The 22,947-nt window shown below is 43.1% G+C and overlaps 1 protein-coding gene across 3 annotated transcripts in view; it reads left to right on the top strand.

Moving 5' to 3' along the window:
• SMOC2 (SPARC related modular calcium binding 2) overlaps positions 1–22,947 on the top strand; it is a 1,727,408-nt gene that overhangs the window by 395,962 nt on the left and 1,308,499 nt on the right. Inside the window, exons 3-4 of one of the 3 annotated variants that reach the window (XM_086927096.1) lie at positions 14,298–14,404; positions 17,717–17,816. The exons of 1 other annotated variant lie outside the window; for it this stretch is intronic. In XM_086927096.1, the coding sequence (XP_086783222.1) occupies positions 14,298–14,404; positions 17,717–17,816 (207 nt within the window). The remainder of the gene's footprint in view (positions 1–14,297; positions 14,405–17,716; positions 17,817–22,947) is intronic. One more of the 3 variants, XM_086927097.1, reaches the window with a different exon arrangement.

The raw sequence follows: 22,947 nt of genomic DNA on the forward strand, positions 1-22,947 counted from the left end.
AAACGTACAAGATTTAAGATAGTGACAGCTGCTTATAAAGTGTGGAAAGCTATTAAGAAGATGTTTGTGGTAGAAAAAGTCTCATGGTATACCCCATTAACAGCTACGGCCTTCTTTCCAAGTGTATTTTAGGATAGGATTTTACATAATTGGCGCAGTAAAGGTATAATAATGGTTTGGGATCTTTATATGGATGGTGGACTGAAATCGTTTGATCAGATTAGGGAGCAATATCATCTGCCCCGGGCGGATTTTTTAAAATATCTACAAATTAGAGATTATCTGCTCAAAGCCCGGTGGAACATCCAGCCTAACCCCCATATAGAAGCAAATAGAAAGGCATCAATAATTGGGACATTGTATACTCTTATGTTAGGGACAAAACCTAATGATTTGGAAGAGCATAGTCACAAATGGGAGAATAGGCTAGGATGTCACGGTCTACATTTGGAGACTTCCATCGAACTAGCTAGACGGCTATTTATGTCTGCCAACTTATCTGCTCAACATTATAAGACTATGTTTTATTTGTATCTTACACCCAATAAAATTGCTAAATGGGGTGGAGACCAGGAGGGAAAATGCTTTCGTTGTGGCAACCCAGATGCGGATGTGGTACATATTTTTTATGCATGCCCACAATTAAATAGATTACTGGAGCAGATAGACAAATTCCTAACTGAAATTCTGGGATCTCCTATACATCTATCACCTATGCAGATTTTGTTGGGTGTAGAGATGGGTGTAAATGCAGATACAGTACCCAGTAAGGCTATATATTTGATTTTCGTAACCTCAGCGGTGTTAAGGTTGTGTATAGCTTCATGTTGGCTACAAAAGGATGGCCCATCTTTCGATGCTTGGAGGGCTAGGTTTCTGGCCATGTTCAACATTGAGTATAGTTTATACGCTCTCAAAGGTAGGCGTAAACGGAAATTGGGTTTGAAAATTTGGGGTGCAGTTATGTCTTACTGGGATATGGATATATAAATGCCGCTTTCTGTTCTTGGTCCTATTTTTTTTCTGTTTCCTTTTTTAATTTTCCCCTGTATATGTTCAATTTCATTATATTGCCTGTAGAGTTTTCTTGCAGATGTGATTTCTAAGTATTGTCAAGTGACTGTGGCGGTGTTTCTGTTTCTTTGTTACTCATGTATTGTCAATAAAAATAAATAAATAAATAAAAAGTGTAGGGTATACCAGGAAAATATACAAACATGTGGAATAATGAGTGGATACTTATTTTACATAGATGGATTAACAACACAGAATATGTGAAGGGAACAGATGGGATATGTACATCAAGTTGAAGAGTGTCAGATCGGTCTGCAAGGAGAGGGTGCTAGAGAGTGTAGCATGCGAGCACCCAGATAAAATGGCGATGAAAAGTCACTGATAATCCAAGATCTCTGTAGTAGAGTAATCCCTCAGTTGAGTATGTAAAATCTTTTCACAATATCAAAGAGTAATCTTTCTGGGAAATAGATGAGCAATAAGATATGTTCATTGTTGGACTGAAAACTGTGCCTTATTTATTCAACTTATGTTCTAAATCTTGTATTCAGTTTCAGGTTAACTTGTGTCCACGCCATAGATGGTGCCTATTGCCTCCTTTAATTAAGAAACAGATCTTGCAAAATAATATATGTGCATAATAAACATTTCATATTTATTTGTACCTCTAACTAGGGTTCAAAACACTGGACAGTGTAAAGAGGTGCAACTTGTGTGTTTTTTTTTTTACTTTGAGTATCCCCCGTGAAATAACTGCTGTTTTGAGAATAGTATGTGGTGTAAACATGAATTTGCTTAAATCGTTAAACAAAACAGTAGTAGGAATCAGTGTTTCCACTCAGTATGGATTCTATCGACGAATGTTATGCTTGTGCTTCTTGCTGCAGACAAAAGCCCTGACCACAGGGCATACATTGAGAATATTTACATTAGGCGTATAAAATAGTGACCTATTCCAGAATGTAACTGACTATGAAACATATTTTTTTAAATCATTCATCGAGTTGTGGATTATGTGGAAAGTGCAGCAAATTCACTGGAAATTTCATACTGAAAAAGCAGCAGCCACATAAGAGTGCTTTTCGATTGACCCTGCCTATCCTGTCAAGCCGACACTGTATCCAGTAGTGCGGTAGTTTTCATGAAAGCCAATAGGCCTTCTTATTGGCACTGTAGCATGGTGTGTTGGAAATGTTGCCGGCACTGAGGGGATATTTATTACACGGTTACAGACTGTGGTCCTCTGCTTTTGCAACAGCTTGTCTCCCAGTTCCTACAACGTTGAGTTGCTGGGGAATACATTTAATTTGTGCATAAATACGCTGGAGTGCATGGTGTAAATAATGTGTTGGGTTGCGCAGGATGTGGGTGTACAAAGTTTCACTGAGGCATTCTTGCAAACACTTGTGTGAAGCGCCAACGTTTCGCCAATGAAGAATTAATTTGCCTTTTAATGCTGCTGTCAAGGCCACCTACAATGGGTCAGCAAACCTTTATTCAGGTGAATTCAGGTCCTTTGCGCTGACGCAGATTGTGCTGTGTCAGGGAAGCAAAACTTCCAAGTTTCACTTTTCTTTTCTAAGCAATGTCTATATTGTGTTTGCTGTTGTGTGGGAGAGGCCACACATCACGACGTTCCCTCCCACAGACTTTTGTCTACTCCCTGAGAAAACAGTGTAATTTATATCCTGGTATTAATGCAAACACGAGAATAAACAACATTCATACACCGGCGCTGCACTACTGAGCACGAAAGCTCAAAATAGCTGCGCTCACGTTTTGCATTCGCATTTACCACCAACATTTAGCTGGTGATGAAAATAACAGCAGCAGGCTGAAATTATGGAAACGTAAAGCAAAATGAGTGCACATTCAAGTTTTACCCAATACTACCCTTAAGTGCTTTCCCAAATTAGCTAAAGAAAGAGCACTTTTGGTGAGAAAGTCGTTTGCCCAGAAACACTACTTAGTTACTTTGAATAAACAATATTATTCACGTTAATCTGTGCGGAACAGAGCTGGCTATAGCCCGGCATCAAGAAAATTCACCACAGAATCGGAACAAGAAAACAAGGCAGCGCTGGGAGCGGGGCTGGGCACGAAGGAAGGAGAAATGTGAGTCACGGGCACGGCGGCCGTGAAGTGTGAAGCAGATCCCTTTGAAGCTCTCGGAGGCAGGAGCAAATGGTAAAGGGAGTAGAAATGCTGCTGGGGTGAATGCCTGAGGCCAAATCCGGATCGTAAAAGTCAGCTTTGTGGATGGACGGCATTAGGTCTCTCTCTACGAGACCTAAAAATCTGAAGTGCATCTGCTTCAACATCCACCCATGTGATCCTGCAAATATTGCTCGCCTGTCATTTATAATGATATTAGCAGTCATTCCTCATACGTCTTTTTCAATGAACCCACAGCTTCTGAGTTACAGTTTGAAAAGAATTAAAAGCACTTTATTCAACTCAGCCTCATCTCCTCCAAAATGAGAAACAGACATTCACCCCTGACACTGTTCTGCACAACGCATGTAAATGGCAGATAGTCATGCAACTTCCTGACCTCTCTTTTGTGCACTGCAAATTTGTTCCTGCTCCTTAGTAACGTTTTTATAGATCTTATTAAATTAGTACAATGCATGCATTGATCGAGGATGATACAAAAGCATATTTTGAAAAGGATGCCTTTCATATGATGACATGGGACCTTTAAAGCAGTGCAATGCTGTACAGCCAGTGGTAACTGGCCAAAACATTTTTTGCACAATGAATGCTGCCATTTGAAACTGTAAGATGAAGTCAAGCACAGGTCCCTCAGTGGAGAGACATGAATCCTAAATAATCTGAGCACACTGAGGGCACCCACTTCCATAACTACACCAGTGCGCAGGGCAGGACTGGCTACCGGGCGGTTGTGTGTGCTGCCGAGCTGGGGGCTGATTTCGTTGATGGAGACCTGCGTGTGCTGAACAAAATTAGTTTGTTTTTTTTTGTTTGAAAGCGCACGCAGGTCCCCATCAACGAAATCAGCCCCCACCACAGAGAAATTAGCCCCCAGCTCGGCAGCACACAGAAACACCTGGTAGCCAGCCCAGCCCTGCCAGTGCGACTCAAAGGAAACCCACTGGCCCATATCTGCACAACTCCAGACCAGCAACCCCATCCTCCTGACTGTAGGCTTGCAAGGCTGAGCACCATGCCTGCTGCCTACCTCTCACGATGTGGATACAGAAGCCGTGGTTGCCTGGCCGCAGTCTGGGCTAGGACGTGCTCCCCGCGGCATAGATCTGAAGCTGCTCGTGACGCTTTCGAGAGAAGGTGGTGGCTGATCCGATATTCCGTGGGATTTCCTGAACCGGAATTGGTGTGGAAGGAGGGACCACGGCCTAGCGAGGTCCATCGACTGCGGCAGGAGAGATGAGGTGAGCCAAGGGGGGAAGAGGAAATCTTCTGCACCTGTGGCTGTGCCCCCACCCTGGCGTGTGGTCCCAACCGCCTGATTTTCACAGCGCTCTACCCCTCCCCCTCCCCTCTAGCATGGGTGCATTGCATTGGGAAGGCCAGTTGGTTTTTACTTGACCATGCAAAGCAAGCTGGGGCAGAGACATTCCCCCAGGTCTGCACATCGGGGTGATGCTGTACGCCACAATGCTCATACCGAACCCACTCTACCTGCGGGCTGAGACGCCGGCTGGGGCCTATAAAACCAGCTGAGGGCCAGGAATTTTGGGCCTACCTGCTGTGAGACACTGTCAGTGCTTGGCCTTCTCTCTGGGCTTGATGAGGCTTTTGATCTAGGTGAAGGAGAGAGACTGCTGGTTGTTGAAGCCGACAACGTTGGTGCCTCACTGATTGGAGCATCCTTCCAGTCGCCGTTATTTAAACCTTGTTAATGATGCACTGGCAGGGCTGGACTGGCTACCGGGCGTTTCTGTGTGCTACCGAGCGATCGGGGCTAATTTCTCTGCGGTGGAGGCTGATTTCGTTGATGGGGACCTGCGTGCGCTTTGAAATAAAAAAAGCAAAACGAGTTTTGTTCAGCACACGCAGGTCACCATCAACGAAATCAGCCCCCAGCTCGGCAGCACACACAACCGCTCGGTAGCCAGTCCGGCCCTGTGCACGGGGTGGCAATCTGGCCCCCACTACATGAGGCGGCCGTGGGAATTAAGCCTGCTTGTTCTAAATTAGTCACTCCAATCCCATTGTCAGAAACTGTTCCAACTTTTATCTGACTGGGCCCTGTGACATTTCGCTACTTTATCATAGCTGGTGATGCCGGTGCTAATTCGAAACTGAAGCCTGCTCATGACCCTCCTGTGCCAGCAGAGTGGAGGTGTGGTAGAGTCTGAGGTGGACTGAGCTGGCATATGCCTCTCGTCCTTATTTCACCTTGTGGGGAGGAGATTGAGTGTCCCCACACTGGTGCCCAACCAGCTGCGATGATAAAGCTTACTCAACATTTTCACATCACTTTCTTGCTTACAAATCATCATGAGAATTGGCAAGCATGATGCAAAGCAGACAAAGGTCTCCTTTGAAAACAGTTCCTCCCCTGCCAGATTGAAAACACTTCAAAACCAGATGCGGACACACTGCAAATGGAGTAGAACAGCGCACAGGATACAGATCTCCGCCCATTACTCATGTATGTCAAGGCAAGCCTAAAAACCATAGACTCCAAGTTAGATCTGCTCACAACTCACCTCTATCATGTCAAAACATGTGTAGACACACGCGAAGACTTGATCATATTGGAAAACCGAGTTTCAACTGCAGATCATCTCCAAATGGAAACAAAGGAACACCTCATGCAGATAGGTATAGAGCTAGAGTTAATCATGGCCAAAAACGAAGATCTCAAGGCTCACTCAAGATGCAACAATCTCTGCAAAGCAGTATTTCCGGAAACCACAGACATTTCTATAAGGAAAGACTATGTTGAGTCCCTGCAGCAAGACTATTTTTTGGGTTTGGGTTCGGATCTATCCCTTGTCTTGATAGTGGAGAGAGCTATCGATCGTTGGGACCCAGGCCAATGTAGAGACCCACGCCCCATCGTGACACCCCTTTTAATCTACCAAGATTGAGATATGGTCCTCACACTGCCCCGTGAGAGAGGGTCAATACAGCATCAAGTCAACAACATTTCCTTTAATCCTGATTTCACTATGGTGGCCCAGGTGGCCCGTCAGGACTTCCTACTGGCCAAGAAGCTACTGCAGCAGGCTGTGATACAAAAGGGGATGATGGACGCAGCGTTTGAGCAAATCAAACACTCACCCCCAGTCAACTGATCTGGGTTTAATCCATCACCATTCTTTAGCTCACTCCGCCACCCCAGTTCAGACATGGCCATATGCAAATCAGTCTGACCCTGTGCCTCATGGGAATAGTCCAGCCCGAACTGCTAAGCCATGTCTTCCCTGGACCGGAAACAAGCATCCTGGGACCGGTTTCGGATTCATAATCCTCATCAGCCAGGCTATCTTGAATCCAGTGGGGTATGTATGGGGGGGGGTTTACCCAAACATAGTCACTGGGACCTGGGTGCAGCAAGTACTGAGAGAAAGGGGTCCCAGTGTAGGTGTGAATTAATTTTAAACACTCAAAAAGACTAATAAGCAAACGAATTAGGTCCACATTGTTTTAATCACAACGAGACCCAGTATATCCAATATATAGGAATAAATCAATAGGTATAATAGGTTGTACAGTGCCCCGAGGAGGGAAGGAAGGGAGGTGATGTGTGATAAAGTGAGGATAAGGTGGTGAGGTAACGTAGGTGACAGTAAAATCAGTGAATCAAGAGAAAACTGTATTCGTAAATCATATACAGTAAGAGAGACATCAAGTTCATAACAATTGGTTCATGAGATCATACTTCACATTTAGCAATAAATGAGATTAATAATGGCGTGAAGTTGAGGGATCAATGGGCAGTTGTCGACGTTTCGACCCTCTAGATAGTGCAGGGTTGGTTGTGCCCTTGCTGGGGGGTCTTCATCAGGACTGGACAGGGGGGGCGGGCAACCTGAATATGTCATGCAACAGATCAAAGTTGTAAGGTATAAGGTACTAGGATCAAATCCGGAGGGTAGTAACCCACAGTATAGTCGGTGTCTGCACGTGATGGCAGCAATTAGTCAGTCCAATGACTTAAAAAAACTGGTGCGCACCCGAATGGCGTCCTGTTTCCTGATTCACTCTGCAGACTACGAAACCCCCGGATCTTCTGATCAATTTGGCCGGTCCCCGACGCTACTTCAACTACTGTTTTTTTTTTTTTGGTCCATGTATTTCTCACTCGGCACAAAATCGACATATTTTTCTTACAAGAGACCTACCTGGCTAAGGTTTCAGTTCCTGGGCTACTTGCACATGGGTAGGGAGCAACGTATTCCTGAACATATTCCAACTATGCCCAAGGGGTCACTATCTTGTTAAAAAAGGGCCTGCCGTTGCAGACATCCCACTGTCTTAGCAACAAAGGTGAACAATATGTCATATTAGCTGCCATATTTTATAAGCATTCCATAACTTTGTACAGTATACTTGCCAACACTGACTACCCAGAGTTTTTCACGAAGGTGTGGAAACAAATCTCTTACATCAGCCCCTGGACTGTATTTAGGGAAGGAGACTTTAATGTCCTACTAGAGGGTTCGAGGGATAGATCCGGGACATTTAGATGCCCCCACCCTCAGGCAGCCAAAACCCTGCACATATTGATCTCTGATAACCACCTGCAGCATGTCTGGTGGTCCATGCACCGTAATGCACGCGAAGATACCTGCCTCTCCTCACATCATAATACATGGTCAAGAATTGACTTCTGGCTGACCTACAAGGATGTGCAGACTTTGACTGACTCAATTACCCACTTGCCACAAACACTTTCTGACCAAGCCCCAGGGAAGCTCATACTGCAGGTACCCCAAACTTTACCTCAAGCATTTAATTGGCATCTCCCGGCGGGCACACTCTATGATGCCGTTTTTATAGATGAAAATTGGGCAGCCAATATTGAATAGGTCGAGCAGAACACTGGCTCCATACAATCGTCCTCCATACTATGGGAAGCTTTTAAAGTGGTTATACGGGGCATCTGCAATGTTACGAAAAATGGCATCCTCAAAGCTATTCGTGAGTCACTCTCTAGACTTGAAGCTGACATCAGAGCCCTAGGGACTGACTTCTTCCATTCACAAGATCTTTCCACTTTGTAATAAACGTGTCAAAATGACTGAGTATCAAGAAGAAGCATTCATGAAACACTCTATCTAGGTAAAGAAGCTCAGTCCCAACGGTATGGTGTGGGTGACCACCCCAGAAAGACATTAGCCCGGCTACTTCGCAAACCCCATGCCTCAGTTTATGTGTCGGAGCTATAATGGGGAAGGCCGGCTCTGTTCCTCCCCATCTGACACGTTATGTCTACTTTTTAAACCCAATCATACCACGACACTCACATAGGCAGCGGGAGCTTAAGATATATTTGGAAACTATACCGCTACTATGGCAAACCAGCACCCATCTGGAATATCTGGATTCACCTATAACATTGGAGGATATTGCTCAGGTGATCTTGAGTGCACCCAGCGACAAGGCCCCTGGCCTTTAGGGTTTAACAACGGCCTTCTATAAGGAACATACCCTGCGCCTAGCTCCTCGAGTCCTAGACATGTACAAGGACTCCATGGTTGTGGGCTCGCTCCCCCCTTCCTTAAGGGAAGCAGTCATAGTCACACTGCTTAAACCTGACAAGCCAGCCGAGCAATGCGACTCCTATCGCCCTTTATTGTTTATAAATATTGATAATAAGATATTCTCAAATGTACTGGCAAACCGGATGATACCATTACTGCTGTTATGAGGCCAGACCAGTCTGTATTTATTCTGGGGGGTCGACATGACATAACCTCTGGACCATCTTTTCACTGATGCACCACTTACACCCGCAGACAATTGCCTCAGCTGTGTGGTTTGAGGCCACTAAAGCATTTGATTCGCTAGAAAGAGCATAGCTCTTCTCTCTGCTAGATAATTAGGAAAGATTTCTCAGTTTATTAATCAAGTCAAACTCCTATAAACCCTCCTGTGGCTCAATGGCCTCATTCCCGAACCATTCCTCATTACATGTGGCAAAAGGCAGGGTTGCCCAATCTTGCCGCTGCTATTTGCCACTACTATTGATCCCCTCACAGCACAGCTCCGCCAACCCCACACAGACAAAGGTATAGGCTTCACATCTAGGGGATTAGTAATATCATTATATGCAGACAACATCACCCTATATGCATGCGACTCCCAGACTAAACTGGCCCCATTGCCACAAGAAGTTGTGCGGTTTGGAGGATACTCCGTTATCCAGGTGAACTGGCCCAAGTCTGCCCTTTTTCCACTGACCGATATGACACTGCCCTTCCCCACAGAATACTCTCTGAAATGGGCAACTGGCCCATTAAATACTTGGGTATATGTCTAAACTGGGATCCAGAGGGAGTCTGGCAGGCTAATTACGGCTGTGTGGAAGATGGTCGAAGCTTCCGTTATCTGTGGCAGGCTGCATTGTATTGGCTAAAATAGGCATACTCCCTAAAGTACTCTATTTATTCATAAGCATTCCAACCTCACTCACCATCAGTGTTTTCAAAACGCTTACGGTCTAGGCTGATCTCATTGGCATGGGTGAGTCGGCAACCACAGGCCTCTTATGAACTACTCACATTACGACACTCACGAGGGGGCCTGGGAGCTCCGGGTATACAGGTCTATGCCTTATGCACGCAGGACCAGTTCTTACATTACTGGCTACATCCCACACCATTCCAAGCACACTTGGTCATAGAGCATGATAAAGTCTCCCCTTGGTCGCTTACAACAGCTCTGTTCCTCCCTTATCGGCCACTGAGGGCCAAGATTGACACTTCAGAAAGCATACGCTGGGCATGGGGCGGGCTCAGGAAGCATGATGGCATCCCTATATTATATGCTCCCTCAATTCCCTTAGTTAAAAAAAAAACCCTGTTCCCCCACTGCAAAACAAGGGAGCAATCGGGTCCGCAACTACAATGCGCATAAAAACCTAGGTGGATATTTACCCTATCACTTCCTCCCCCCATCGGTGACCACAGCCCCATCCACCCCTGCACCGCATGAAACATTCTTATAATTTCAACTGCGATCAGCAAGCCGTGTGCTACATGTGTCTCACTGCACTGGAATACGTTTATACAAGCTCCTCACTGCGCAAGTCAATTACACATCTGTACCTGCACATGCAACATACTTCCCCGGTTGAAAGCCTGTGAGGCCTGAAATTCAGCCCTGGATCTGGAGAAGTGTGGCTCAAATGGTTAGACCGGCAGACCCTGATGCAGAGGTCTGTTCTGGGACCAGGGTTCAATACCTGCCTCAGTGGATCTTGGGCTCAATTTCCTCCGACCTGATAATTCTCGCCTTGGTGCCTATTCAAATCATGGGTCCCACTCTGCAACTCTGGGCAATAGCTTGCTTAATCTTCACAACGGCCCCAACAGCGCTGGGATGCCTGTCTTCACCTTGGGGGTGCCCAGGAGTGGACATTCCACAGTGAAAAACCAGGAAGGGTTCCTAAGTGGTGTACGGACAGTGCCGGGACACCTCCGTTGGAGGTAGCTGTGCGCTTTACAAATGGCATTTACATTTACATCTTAACCTGTCAAACACACAATGGGTCTTCCGCTGTAGCCAACTAGAAATGCTATACCCGAATAATCTGCATTGCCTCATACATTTTATATGCATACATCATCTATATCGCATGCCTACACAGCTTCTACAGATGGGACTAGCTCCCGATTCTCGTTGTCTGCATTGCCACACACCACAGGCCGATTTTATACATCTTGCATGGAACTGCCCCAAAGTTGCAGCTTACAGGTGTGAGCTCTTCAACACACTGCATATCACTGTACACCAATTCCTCTCAACCCGATTATTGGTCTAATTGGATATGTGAAGGAGGTATCACATGACCACTGTAGACTAATTGCTATGATACTATTACTGGATAAGCATAGGGTCGAAATAAATTGGGGTAGAGGACAGGTCCCAACGATTTAAACCTGGCAGAAATATATTTCCCACTGTCACAAACAATTGTCCTTATTCATGGAACTCATGCCAAAGCGATCCTGCTCTAGGGATATTTGGAAACGTTATTCACTGCCTACCTCTAGCATAGAAGTTCAGACTCCCCTGCTTCAGCAAGCGCCATGGTCGGAACTGAGGCAAATAATCCTAATTAAAGCCCCTAAATCCTCCTGACATGCAGCTTCTACCTGTCTGCGCTGTCTAACACTTCATATGTTAGTTTATCAGACGTCTAGCCTGGGGTTAAATGCTTGTGAAATGATTCCGCATCCTAGCTATCTGATGTATTAGACCGTGAAGTAGGTGCCGTATGTGTATGCATTCCAAAACTGCATAGCTTGATTTCGGAAATATTTTGAAGTTTTGTAAAATGACAATGAAAAAACAACATAATTGCGTCACCAAGGTTGACTCCGATTTCTACACATCATCTACCCCTGGATCTCAGTTTGTCTTGCGGGGAGTGCCTCACTCTTTTTCTACAAGGAGGTGTTGGCATCAACCTAGCAGTAGACCGAGAAGCACTGAGAAGCACTATAAATGCTGCTCTTCTTTGACATAGGAACTCCTTTCTTGGCCTACCATGCTCAAATAAAGACAGTTTAATCCTCTCTTATGGGTACCTGAACACAAGTGAATACTTCCTTTAATTGAATAATCGCTATGGAACGTTTGAATTACAGGGTAACACTGTAGCCTTGCCATAACTCAATGAAACTATTGATTGAGATGATGTGACTGAATATTTCAACGTGTGTTGTCATTTCCCTTGGAGAAGATATGAGCCGTTTTATTGAAGTTTACAACTGTACCACACGGATAGATGGATTTCAATTATAACGTCTAACTGATTTTCTGTTTTACAAAGGATGCACTGAAGCAAATGCATGCGTGTTCTGTGGTGTTCAACACCACTTTTTCAGCTTCAGTGTTTAATCTTCCAAAAGTAGGGAGTTAGATTATTTAACATTTGACTATTTCCTTTTTTAGCATTTTCATGTTGAAATGTCAGGTAAGCTCTGTTACCACTAAATATGATTTCTTAACAAACACCCTAATAGAATCCATCTAATTGAACGGTGTTGTTAGTACAGATGACACCAGTTTTGCCACAGTGCCTCGATGCTACTATTCAACACCCAAAATGAATAGGCTCAAAATAACCCCCAGACAACTAAAATGCATTTTTATTGTTCACGATTAAACTTGCTTGGAGTTATGATATTTGCTAAATTATCTATGGCAGGTATAAAATACTTTGATAGTATCTGAATTAAGGTATTGAGTCGAAGTCCATTATGCGGAAGAAAGGCCCTTCTTCAAGCAGTAGGTGTGGATCAATTGAAAAGGAAGAGAGTGATTTTGTTCTTCTTTGTGTTTATTATGTCGATCATCGTTTTATGTATCTAAGACCAGTTTTACAAGAAACAGGGGTGAGAATTTACTTGAAGCTGCACATTTTGGTATAATAAATTGCCTCACTGCTGCATGGAAGCAAATATTTTCAATGATTAGGCTAGTAATCTACAGAGAATGGCTATTAAAGCTATAAAAACGGATGATAACTTACCTGAACTTAATAGCCACTAATTATGAAAAGTAATGATTTATCATTTATATCTATTTTATTCTTTTTATAAATGTATAAATCTATACAGATTGATTGAAATCAATTATGGAGAAATCCATTAATGAATTTAGTATTGAAGACTAAGAAATATCAACGGTCAAACCTTACTGTGATTAAATTGGCTTACCAGGGTTGGCAATAAAGTCACTTAAACAGCTCTTGGCATTGCCACTGATTTTGTTAATTGATTAAATAAAAAATGGCATTGCTTATCTATTGTAGCTGCTTAGCTTCCCTCAGAGATATTCAAAAGGCCAACTTTAAGATCATAACATCACATCTATTATCGCAAGACTCAGCCTTACCTATCTTCCCCTCTGTGCTAATGAAAGATTGTGGGCAAAAAAGCCCTCAAACAGTCTTTCACAACAGGTTTTTTCAAGTTTTCTATGAGTCACACAAGAATACATTAACTACTTACACTAGTGGGGGACATAATGGAATCTCCCATTATGTTTCCTATCTTGTGGAATGCTTTTATTTGAATGGAGGAAAAATGCTTCCAAGAATTGGTTAAGTTATAGAAAAACTTATAATAATATTCCTTTAAGGTATACCCCTATCTGCTGCAGCATGTAGAACTAAATGTACTTGTTAATATTGGAAAATATGATTTCAATGCAAGTCAAGATATATGTATGTGTAATGACAAATACACATCACTGTTGTTGAAATCACCCGATGTGACCTTCCCCTCAATTCCGAACCAGAAGTATGTGGTCAGGCAGGCCAAGTGACCCAGGCTGGAAGCAACTGTTTAACAGATCACAGGTGGAGTGACACCTAACCCTTATACAAGTGCGTAAACAGGAAACCCCAGATTGATCCCACAGATAGGTAGCAACACCGTAATGGTCTCAGGAGACTGGCCCCATTAAAACCTGTTAGGCCAAAGTGGTGTGCGTTCCCAAATCACCATAAAGTCAGATGCCACACTGAGTTATGAACACTCAGCCAATCAACATGCACACTACATGCAGCGATCACATGCTCCACATGCTGGACATCTGGACAGGTACCCACTAGCTCCGCAATTTGTCCAAGCAGGGTCAAGACCCACCTGTGCTTCTTATCAAATGACCATTTTTATGGCTCCGTGACTAGGCCCATATTCATGTTCTAAAAATAATTTACACATTGTTTTATTACAATTTGTGAAATGTATAATTTGACTGCCAAAACAAATGTACTTTGAGACAGTCTTCAGATCCTGACTCTGTTGCCTGATCTCCTGCCCAATGTGTTTAATTAAACCAACTGTTACTGTTTTGCCAAATGCCTCTTGTCTTTAATTTTTTCAAGGTAAAGTCATATTCGAGCACCATACTTTTCCATGCTTTCTTTTCTATATTTAAGGTTTTATGTGCGATTTCTTATTTTTTATAATGATTTTTTATTGGGTTAGATGTTATGCATTGGTTTCTTAAATAGGAACAGGAATCAAAAGTGATTAAGTATGAAAAGAAATGTTGAACTGTACATAGTTTCACGTCGTCTTGTATCTTGCCACATTCCTTCTCTCTAGAAGTTTCCAGATGTGTAGCAGAGAGAAAATATACCCAGGAACAAGCCCGCAAGGAGTTCCAGCAAGTGTTCATTCCAGAATGCAATGATGACGGCACATATAATCAGGTAGCTAGAACTGCGATCTTAATTGCTATATGATTTAAGACCATCAGCCAGATTCATCAAACCAAAATCCGCTCGCAAAGGGCCAGATTCTGAGAATCTGGCCCTTTGAGAGCGGTATTTTTGCATTTGGGATGCATCATCCCAAATGCAAAAATCGCAATTTTAGAAATCGCTACATTGCGATTATTTGCATTTAAGGAATCTCAATTTGAGATTCCTTAAATGCAATGCATAAACCATTTCAAAATTGCGAATTCGCAATCTGGGGCCGCTATTTACTGCGAAGTCTAACTACGTGGTAAATAGCAAAAACTTAGAAAAATGCACTTTAGTGCATTTTACTAAGTTGTATGTTACACACACACATGTCCTTGGGACATGTGTGTGGGCAACACCAGTGTACATTACCATTTCAGGGGTGCAACAGGGTGTCCTTTGGACACCCTGGCACCCTTGAAATTGCTTCCTTATTTGCGATTCGCTAATTGCTAATCGCAAATAAGGAATTACTCCCCATTCATTCCTAAGGGGAGTAATTCCTTATTTGCGATTAGCGAATCGCAAATAAGGAAGCAGTAGAAATCGCTAAAAATATTGCGATTTCTACATGCATCCCGTTTTGCGAGTCTTTAATAGCGATTCCTTACAATTCGCTATTAAGGACTCGCAAAACATGACTTTCATGAATCTGGGGGTTAATGCACAAGAATTATTTTTGCAGTGCGCACAACCTGGTCCCTGACCTAAAATCTGTGTCCAGGGCATAACATGGGCCTGTGGCAAACACAGATCGCAGCATGACTCTTATTAGAAGATAGATATTAGAAAGTAGATCTGTGTATGACAGAGCTCTGGTTCCCCTACAGCAGTCCGTGCCTAGTCCAATGCAGCTGGAAGGATTGACACACTGTAGCTATGAGACAGAAATGTGCCCCCTACCATTGCTGAATATATGCTCTCCTTTACATGAAATGCACATGCAGCATAGTTCCAATACATTCACTCGTAGAGACCTATGAAGGCCCATGCATATCAATGCAATTCATTGGGTGACATAAGTGCATGTCTGGAAACCTGCAGACATCAGAAGACCAAATCCATGTACTCTCCTAAGGTAATCCATTGCACAATAAAGCACAGTCACACATCTGAAAGTGCACTATTTGCACTTGTTACTTGGCCTTCCACTAAGCTACAGGTCTTAGTCCTGTATCAGGGTCTGTGACCATTTAATGTGGTATTTAGTCACTCATAAATGTGTGACTGTTCAAGGCGAAGTGTGTAGCCGTTTGAGTCAGTGAAGGGGAGTCAAGCTACATTTACACTCATATTTTAGCTGTCTCACCTGACTAATATTTTCAAACAACATCATAATAAAAATACATAAAGAAACACAGACATAAAGCGGGGTTTTGCCAGCCCTCTTCATCCTTTAGTTTGTTCAAGTGCCTTGCACAGTTTGCTTCCACCCACCACAGAATACAGCATGGGGCAATGGGTCAACCCACTCTATCCACTGGCAGTCTTTCACTGTCAGTAACTGCATTTTACCTGGCACTTCTGTGCCAATGCTAGTGCGTCTAGGCTGCTCGGTCACTCCCTTACTTTTTTTTATATTTGCAACACTGCATTGCATAGGCTTGCAAAAATATAAAATACAAAAATTACTCCCTTGCCATGGCCTGGCCTATTGGCTTTGCCAACGCATGTTTCTATTTGTGCCTATTACTAAAGAAAAACACAGTCGATGAATAGTCAACTCAACATTTAACAGAAAACATCATTTGCTACATGCAAACCTTCTGTCACTTTAAGCATTTGAACACAAAATACATTTTACATTCAGATTACATTAATACAATTAATTGACAACGCAGGCAAGTGTTCAAACATTTATACTCATACCATATCCTATCAAATTACTCAGATGTATAAAACTTGGATTTTGGTTTGTATGCACTCCTCAGCATTATAACCTTTGAGCAAACACCATGTTTTTTACATGATTGCATGGTCTTCATGTGTAAAAGAATGTGCACAGCATCAATGTATGGCATTCTCACTTGCTGTACTAGAGCAATTTTGTGGGATATGTGGTTATTGGCTGAGGGGGTTGTTAACTCTTCTCAAGCAACAATCACAGTCCTTGTGTAAGGGTGAACCAGAAAGTCACTAAATTAACACATTTAACACATAAAAAGTGTACAAAATACTGATAGTTCTAGAAGGATTGATTCAAAAGTATAACTTTACAAATATTAACATGTTAATTGTTGTTGGTAAGAATTTTTTTTAACGTACTTGAATTCTTTCAAAGATTTTTCTCTTTACATATAGACCTGAATATCGTGTTTTATGAAATAAGGCAATACACTTTGATGCAGAACAACGTTTTCAATTTGCCTTAGATCAAAACAAAGAAAGTAACCAACATATCTACTGTGCAAAAAAAAGACAAATAGTTGTGTATCCAATATCTCTGGTTATTTCGATCAGTAATCCTCAATCGCGCAGGGAGGGCCAAGGCCAACAAATTTAACTTTAAAGAACCCTGGGATGTTGTCCCTTTTTCTGTAATGTTTGTGACATGTTGCATCTGGAGGTAAAATACCTCATTCTAGTTTTGTAGTTTTAATTTTCTCTTGACTAAAAGGCACTCATTTAGTCTCTCCCTTCTCATTACTGTCAACGTGGTTTGACCTTCAGTGGGATGATTGACTTTGTCTTTGTCCGGATTGGACTGTTGATTTTTCCACGTATTATTCATTAATGTGAATTTGACCTTCAATGCGTGCTTTAAAAACACACACCTCTATACTGTAACTGCAAGCAGGCTGACTGAACTAATCAGCAAAGGCTGGACTACATTGTTTGACAAGGAATGAATTTGGGGTTGAGTGCAAATATACCAATCTAGTATTTCCAGATCATAGCTGCAACTGAGTACCCAAAAATTGCCAACAGGCAAGGCAATTATTGTCTACTGCCCTACACAAAGCCACATTACATAAGTGCGAAATAGTCCTCCTATCAAGGGGAAATTATAACGACTAATTCTGCATCAGATAATGAAAATGTCAGCATATAGTGTTTTTTTTAATAATAGATGTGAAAAAGATAGTCATAATAATTCCTAAATTTGAATCCGATTTGAATAATTAATTTATCTTCATCATTTTGAAAAAGAAACTTTTGGGTACATGTTTGCTTATTGAAAATCCAAATGAATTTCGATTTTTCCGTATCTGCTGAAATTACATTTTTTTCACTTGTCTACGCAATTTCCTCACTCCTAACATGGTTTCATAATAGGTGCAGTGCCACAGCTACACGGGATACTGCTGGTGTGTCAATCCCATTGGACGTCCAATCAGTGGCACAGCTGTCTCCCATAAGACTCCAAGATGCCCAGGTAGGTTCAACTATGTATACTGAAAATTCCTGAAAACAAATAATCAACACTTTGTAGATTAGTCTACACGGGGTATGATTTAGTAAGATCTGCTTTCCATATTAACCACTTTGTTTGCATATTTGTTACAAAACCTCTAAGAACTGTAAGAATGTTTAATGGAAGAGGTATACTTGGTGCTCAACCGATAGTTGAGTTTTTTACGGTTCTTTTTTTACTAGTTTTTCACACATCACGTCGGGCAGTGAACCAGGCATTCAGTTGTTATGTCCAGAATGAAGGTCTAAAGAAGGTGCGAATTTTGTGGTACTATAACGAAGATTTTTTTTCATTGCATTTTAAAAATCTGAATTTTGAGATTTATCATGATAATGGGAAAAGAGGTTGGTAATTGTAACCATTTTCCAGAGCCTGCCTTTTGTTTATTGCTAATATTTCTGACAGTTTGCTTGTGGTGGAGTTATGGTAAGCAGAGAGCTGGACTTTTAGGTGATTGGTCGCGTGAGAGCAGACATGAAATTGGGATCTGTGTGGCTTATGTGTGCATAAGCTAAGTTTTAGCCATCTACTAATATATTGATTTTGAATGAGAGACAACATCCGGACATTGAAAGATAGAACTTTGTTAGAGATGCCAATGAGGAAATCATGCAGAAATTAAAACTCACATCACCATGACATAAGATGTAAATATGCAAAAGGTGAATAGATATATGTAATCAGCCAAAGTGTTTACAATTTGTATGTGTTATAAACAGAGCAATGAGCTGTTCACTAAAGATCCTAAATGAAAGATTGATGGCATCAAAGAAATGAAGATTGGGCACACAACTATTTAGTGGGTTTCAGCATGCCCGTTAAGATAATTTTTGTAGAGAGAATGTCTACATTATTCCACTTAGATATAATTAACTATTACTTCCAGGTGAGCCGTACAGATCCTGATTCCTTGCGGGGTTCCCTTATGGCAATGTTCTCGAACAAGTCAAGTGCCTGGGCAAAGTACTTGGAACTATCCGCTTCAACATGACTTGAGTCCGTCTGCGACCATTGAGGAGGAGGGAACCTCCGCATGGCCTGCGGAGTTCCCTCCTGTCCAATTAGGATGTGACCGCCACCCTGGCGGTCACATCCTCTATTTTTAACATTGCGGCGGGTGCGGCTTCCAGCTGCACCCGCCGCAATGTTAAAAATGCATCCATTGCATTTGTATGCAGAAAGCGGCAGGCACCGCGCGGTGCCTGCCGATTACTGCATACAAATGCAGGGGGGTACCATAGGTACACCCCATGTGCACCCCCCACCCTCCCTTCACCCAGGGGGGCCGCAACGGCCCCCGCAGTGAAGCTCCGTATGCTTTTCCACAGCGGAAAACCCGCTGTGGAAAAGCATTTCTTTTTGGGCATCCTAATATGGCTGGCGGTGTCTGAGAGACACCGCCACCATATTAGGGCTTTTCCGCCGCGGTTGTAAGCCAACCGCGGCGCAAAAGCTGCGGACAGAAACCAGGACCCACCAGCTATCCCAATGTGGCGGTGGGTCTTTGGTGGGTCCACTGAGGTTTTTCTGCATCCTCCGGGCCGGCGGTGGCTACCGCCGGCCCGGAGGATGCGGAAAAACCGCAATCCTAATCTGGATTTACCATCACTGACGGCTCTCCTAAAAAGCAAAATAAAGATACAAGCTAAGAAGATCTCGAGGGATCTGGATCTAATTAAGGCAAGAAGCATAAGAGGTGCTGAGGAGCTTGTAACATCCCACCAAACCTTTCTTTGCCAACCATATTTGAGAGTAGCAATTAGAAAACATGCATTTAAGAACATGAGAGGCAAGATGGCGACCGCTGTGGACGCTTGAGCGGACCTCTCTTGCCGGACCCTACTAACAAGTCCAAGAGTGGAGTGGAAAAGCGTTTTTTTGTCATCGTTGTCGTGCTTCCTTAAGCTTTCGTATTAGAGATGCTTTGAAGTTGGAGTCTCAAGCGGGAAATCACAATCTTACCCAAAGGTTTTTTCTATTGAAGTCTGCTGCAGTCTTCGAGTGCTGGATGCCGATGCTGGTGTTTCCGCCGCTGCTTCTTTCAGTAACAGAGCAGGTGTGGAGCCGGTACGCTCTCTGGGCGCCGTTCCTGGCGAAGCTGTGGCGCACCTGGAGGCCGTTTTTGAAAACTACTGGGAGACTTCGATTTCTTGCTTTGATGCCGCCGAAGGGCTCCCGTGGCAAGCCCCGCGGCCAGGAGGAGGGGGCTGGAGATTCGATTGAAAATGCCGGGACGGCTGCACAGGTGAGGGGAAAGACTGCATTAACACCTTGGCTGCTAGAGGTTTTCCCCTCCTGTACTGGAAATTGAAATAGTCCATAGATCATGACGAGCTCAGCTCGTCATAAGCACACGACCAGTGTACTGCATGACGAGCTGAGCTCGTCATGAGCATCAAAGGGGTTAAGCAGCAGTAACTCTGTTTGAGTAAACTGCCTGAATCTGCTCCCGCTTCTGCGACTAAAGTAAAGGGCAGTCTGACTGAGAAGGCTGACAAAAAAATATCCGCATTTTTCTCTTGTACTAAAGAAAAGAAGAGGGATAAAGGAGCTGATAAAGGTGAACGCTGATTTGGCACTTGAGGGTGCTGGTGCTCTTGTTTCTGTGGAATCAGATGGTGGCCCTGGTGCTCCTATTAACAATCACGCTGGTACTGGGTTGGATACTGTGTTGGATGGTGGTACTGACGCGCGCCATTTGGACTCTCCGGAGGCTCCGGCCCCCACCAAGTTGAACAGGGGGGAAGTGCTTGGGAGTCAGCAGGGTCCTGCGCAGGTGTTGATGGAGGCTCTATGTGGACGGATGAAAGGAGTGCCCGTAGTGCCACGGAAAAAGCATCATAAGGTACATTAACTCTCTAAGCCGATTCTGGAGACTTTTACTCGCTATCGGAGCAATCTACCTCGTCATGTGAAGAGTTGGCACTGCAATATTCTGCTCAACTTTCAATGTTGGATGGTAGTGATCATAGTAGTTTAATGTTGGAAGAGACTGAAAAAGTTGAAGATGGGCAACTTAAAACTGTCAGGAAGCTTGATTTGTGTGCCAAGAAAGATGTTTTAATTATACCTTTGCTCCAAGGGGAATAACGAGTGGCTGAGGGTGAGGAGGTTTCTCTATCAGTAATTTATCGTTCTATTATGTCCCATAGGGATGAAACGAGAGAAGAAAGCTTAAGAATGCAGAACTCATGTCGTAAGCTTCAGAATTCTGTGAGATGATTGGTTAAATCACACGCAGACTTTCTGTCCAGATTTAATGAGGCGGAGGCCCGGATATCCACATTAGAAGACCTTTTGTCTCAACACAAGGCAGCTATGGAATTAAGTTTGACTTCAAAGGAAGACACTATTTGGAAATTAACTGACATTGAGAATCGGGCTTGCCGTAAAAATATGAGGGTCCTTCTGATTCCTGGGGGAAAGGAGGGTCAGGATCCAAGGGGGTTTATTGTTGATTTATTTAAAAAGGCCTTCCCTGAACTGACCCGGTGGGATTGGGACCGTGAGATAGAATTGGTGCAAAGGTTTCCTTTTAACATTCGATTAAGACCCGGCCAGGATTCTAAACCTAGGGCTCTTTTGGTATCATTTAATAGTTTCTTGGCAAGGAAAGACGTTTTTTCACTTGCTAGACCCGATAAGAAACGAAAAGGGGGAGATGTAGAGTTTTTTTGTTCGGCCGGATCTGTGTCAACGTTCAGTTGAGCTTCGCCGGCAATTTTGCCGAGCTACAGTCTAAAGGGGTATTAGTTTACTTAATGTTCCCTGCTAAGTTGAAAGTTGTTCATAAGGAGCGGACTCGTTTCTTTACTAGTATTACCCCTGCCAAAAAATGTTTAAACTCTATTCAGAGTAGAAACATAAGATTGGCCTCTTTATACTGATGGAAGGGAGTATGTATCATTTCTTTTTTCTTGCTGCTTTTTTTTTTATGTTTAGGGTTGGTTGTCAAAGGACTCTTTAGGGGAAGGCAAGGGATTTGGGGAGCTCGCATCTGCAGGACTATGTGTCCTAAAGCCTCGTTAAAGGGGGGTTGGTTTCAAGGGTGGGAGAAGCACGTGGGTAGGTAGGGGTGGGGGGGACAGGGATGGGTGGGGTGGGGTTCACTTAGGTGGGAAAAAAGGGAAAACATTTCACAGCAACAAGTAGATTTTCAAATTTCAAGGAACAGGAAAAGTTAAAACTTTGGTGCCTAAAGTCAGAGGAGTGTTTGAAGCAGTATAAATGTAATGTAGTAGCCTAGCTTTGTTTGGGTCTGTATTGTTTGCCATAGTTGGATCATTAAACCATCATAACGCCACATAAAGGATTAAAAATGTGCTTGTTAAATGTGTTGGGTCTTAATAACTGGGCAAAGCGGCAGAAAGTAGCTGCGGAATTACGACATATACAGCCAGATTCACTTTGCATACAGGAGATCCATATACCATGGGGTAAGCGAGACATAATGACAGATTTGGGATTTGTATTAATATCTGCCTCTGGACAATTAGGTATGACTCGGGTGTGGCCATTTTAGCTAGACGGGATTTGGTTATGGCTGGACGACTCTGGCAGATAAATATGGCCGGTAGGCCATAGCTGAATGTGGGATAGAGGGGCAAAAGGTTATGCTTTGCACTGTATACGGGTCTAATTTTGATGATCCTGGGATTTTAGTTGCTTTAAATATGGAATTGGCTACGTGGGAGCATCCATTGGTAATTTGTGGCAATATTAATATTAATCTAACCAGTTGGACTTTACAGGAGGGTCCTCAGAAATATAATAGACGAAAACCGAAAGTTTTTAAAGCATTATATAATTTAACTTGTGACCATGGGTTAGTGGATGCTTGGGGTAAATTAAAGGAACATGATATGGGTTTTACTTTTTATTCTCATCCACATAAAAAGTTAGTTAGATTGAACTATTTTTTTGCACCTATTTCTTTGTTAAAGGACGCATCTATTCTGCTATATCAGAGGATTTCATCAAATCATGCCCCTATTGTGTTTGAATTAGCTTTACCTAGGAGGAGGTCTCAATATAGGTCCTTCTCATTTGACCAGAAACTTTGTTTAAATGAGGAATTTAAGGACCATATGAG

The sequence above is a fragment of the Lissotriton vulgaris genome, chromosome 6, assembly GCF_964263255.1.
Source record: "Lissotriton vulgaris chromosome 6, aLisVul1.2, whole genome shotgun sequence".
NCBI classification, from domain to species: Eukaryota; Metazoa; Chordata; class Amphibia; order Caudata; family Salamandridae; genus Lissotriton; species Lissotriton vulgaris.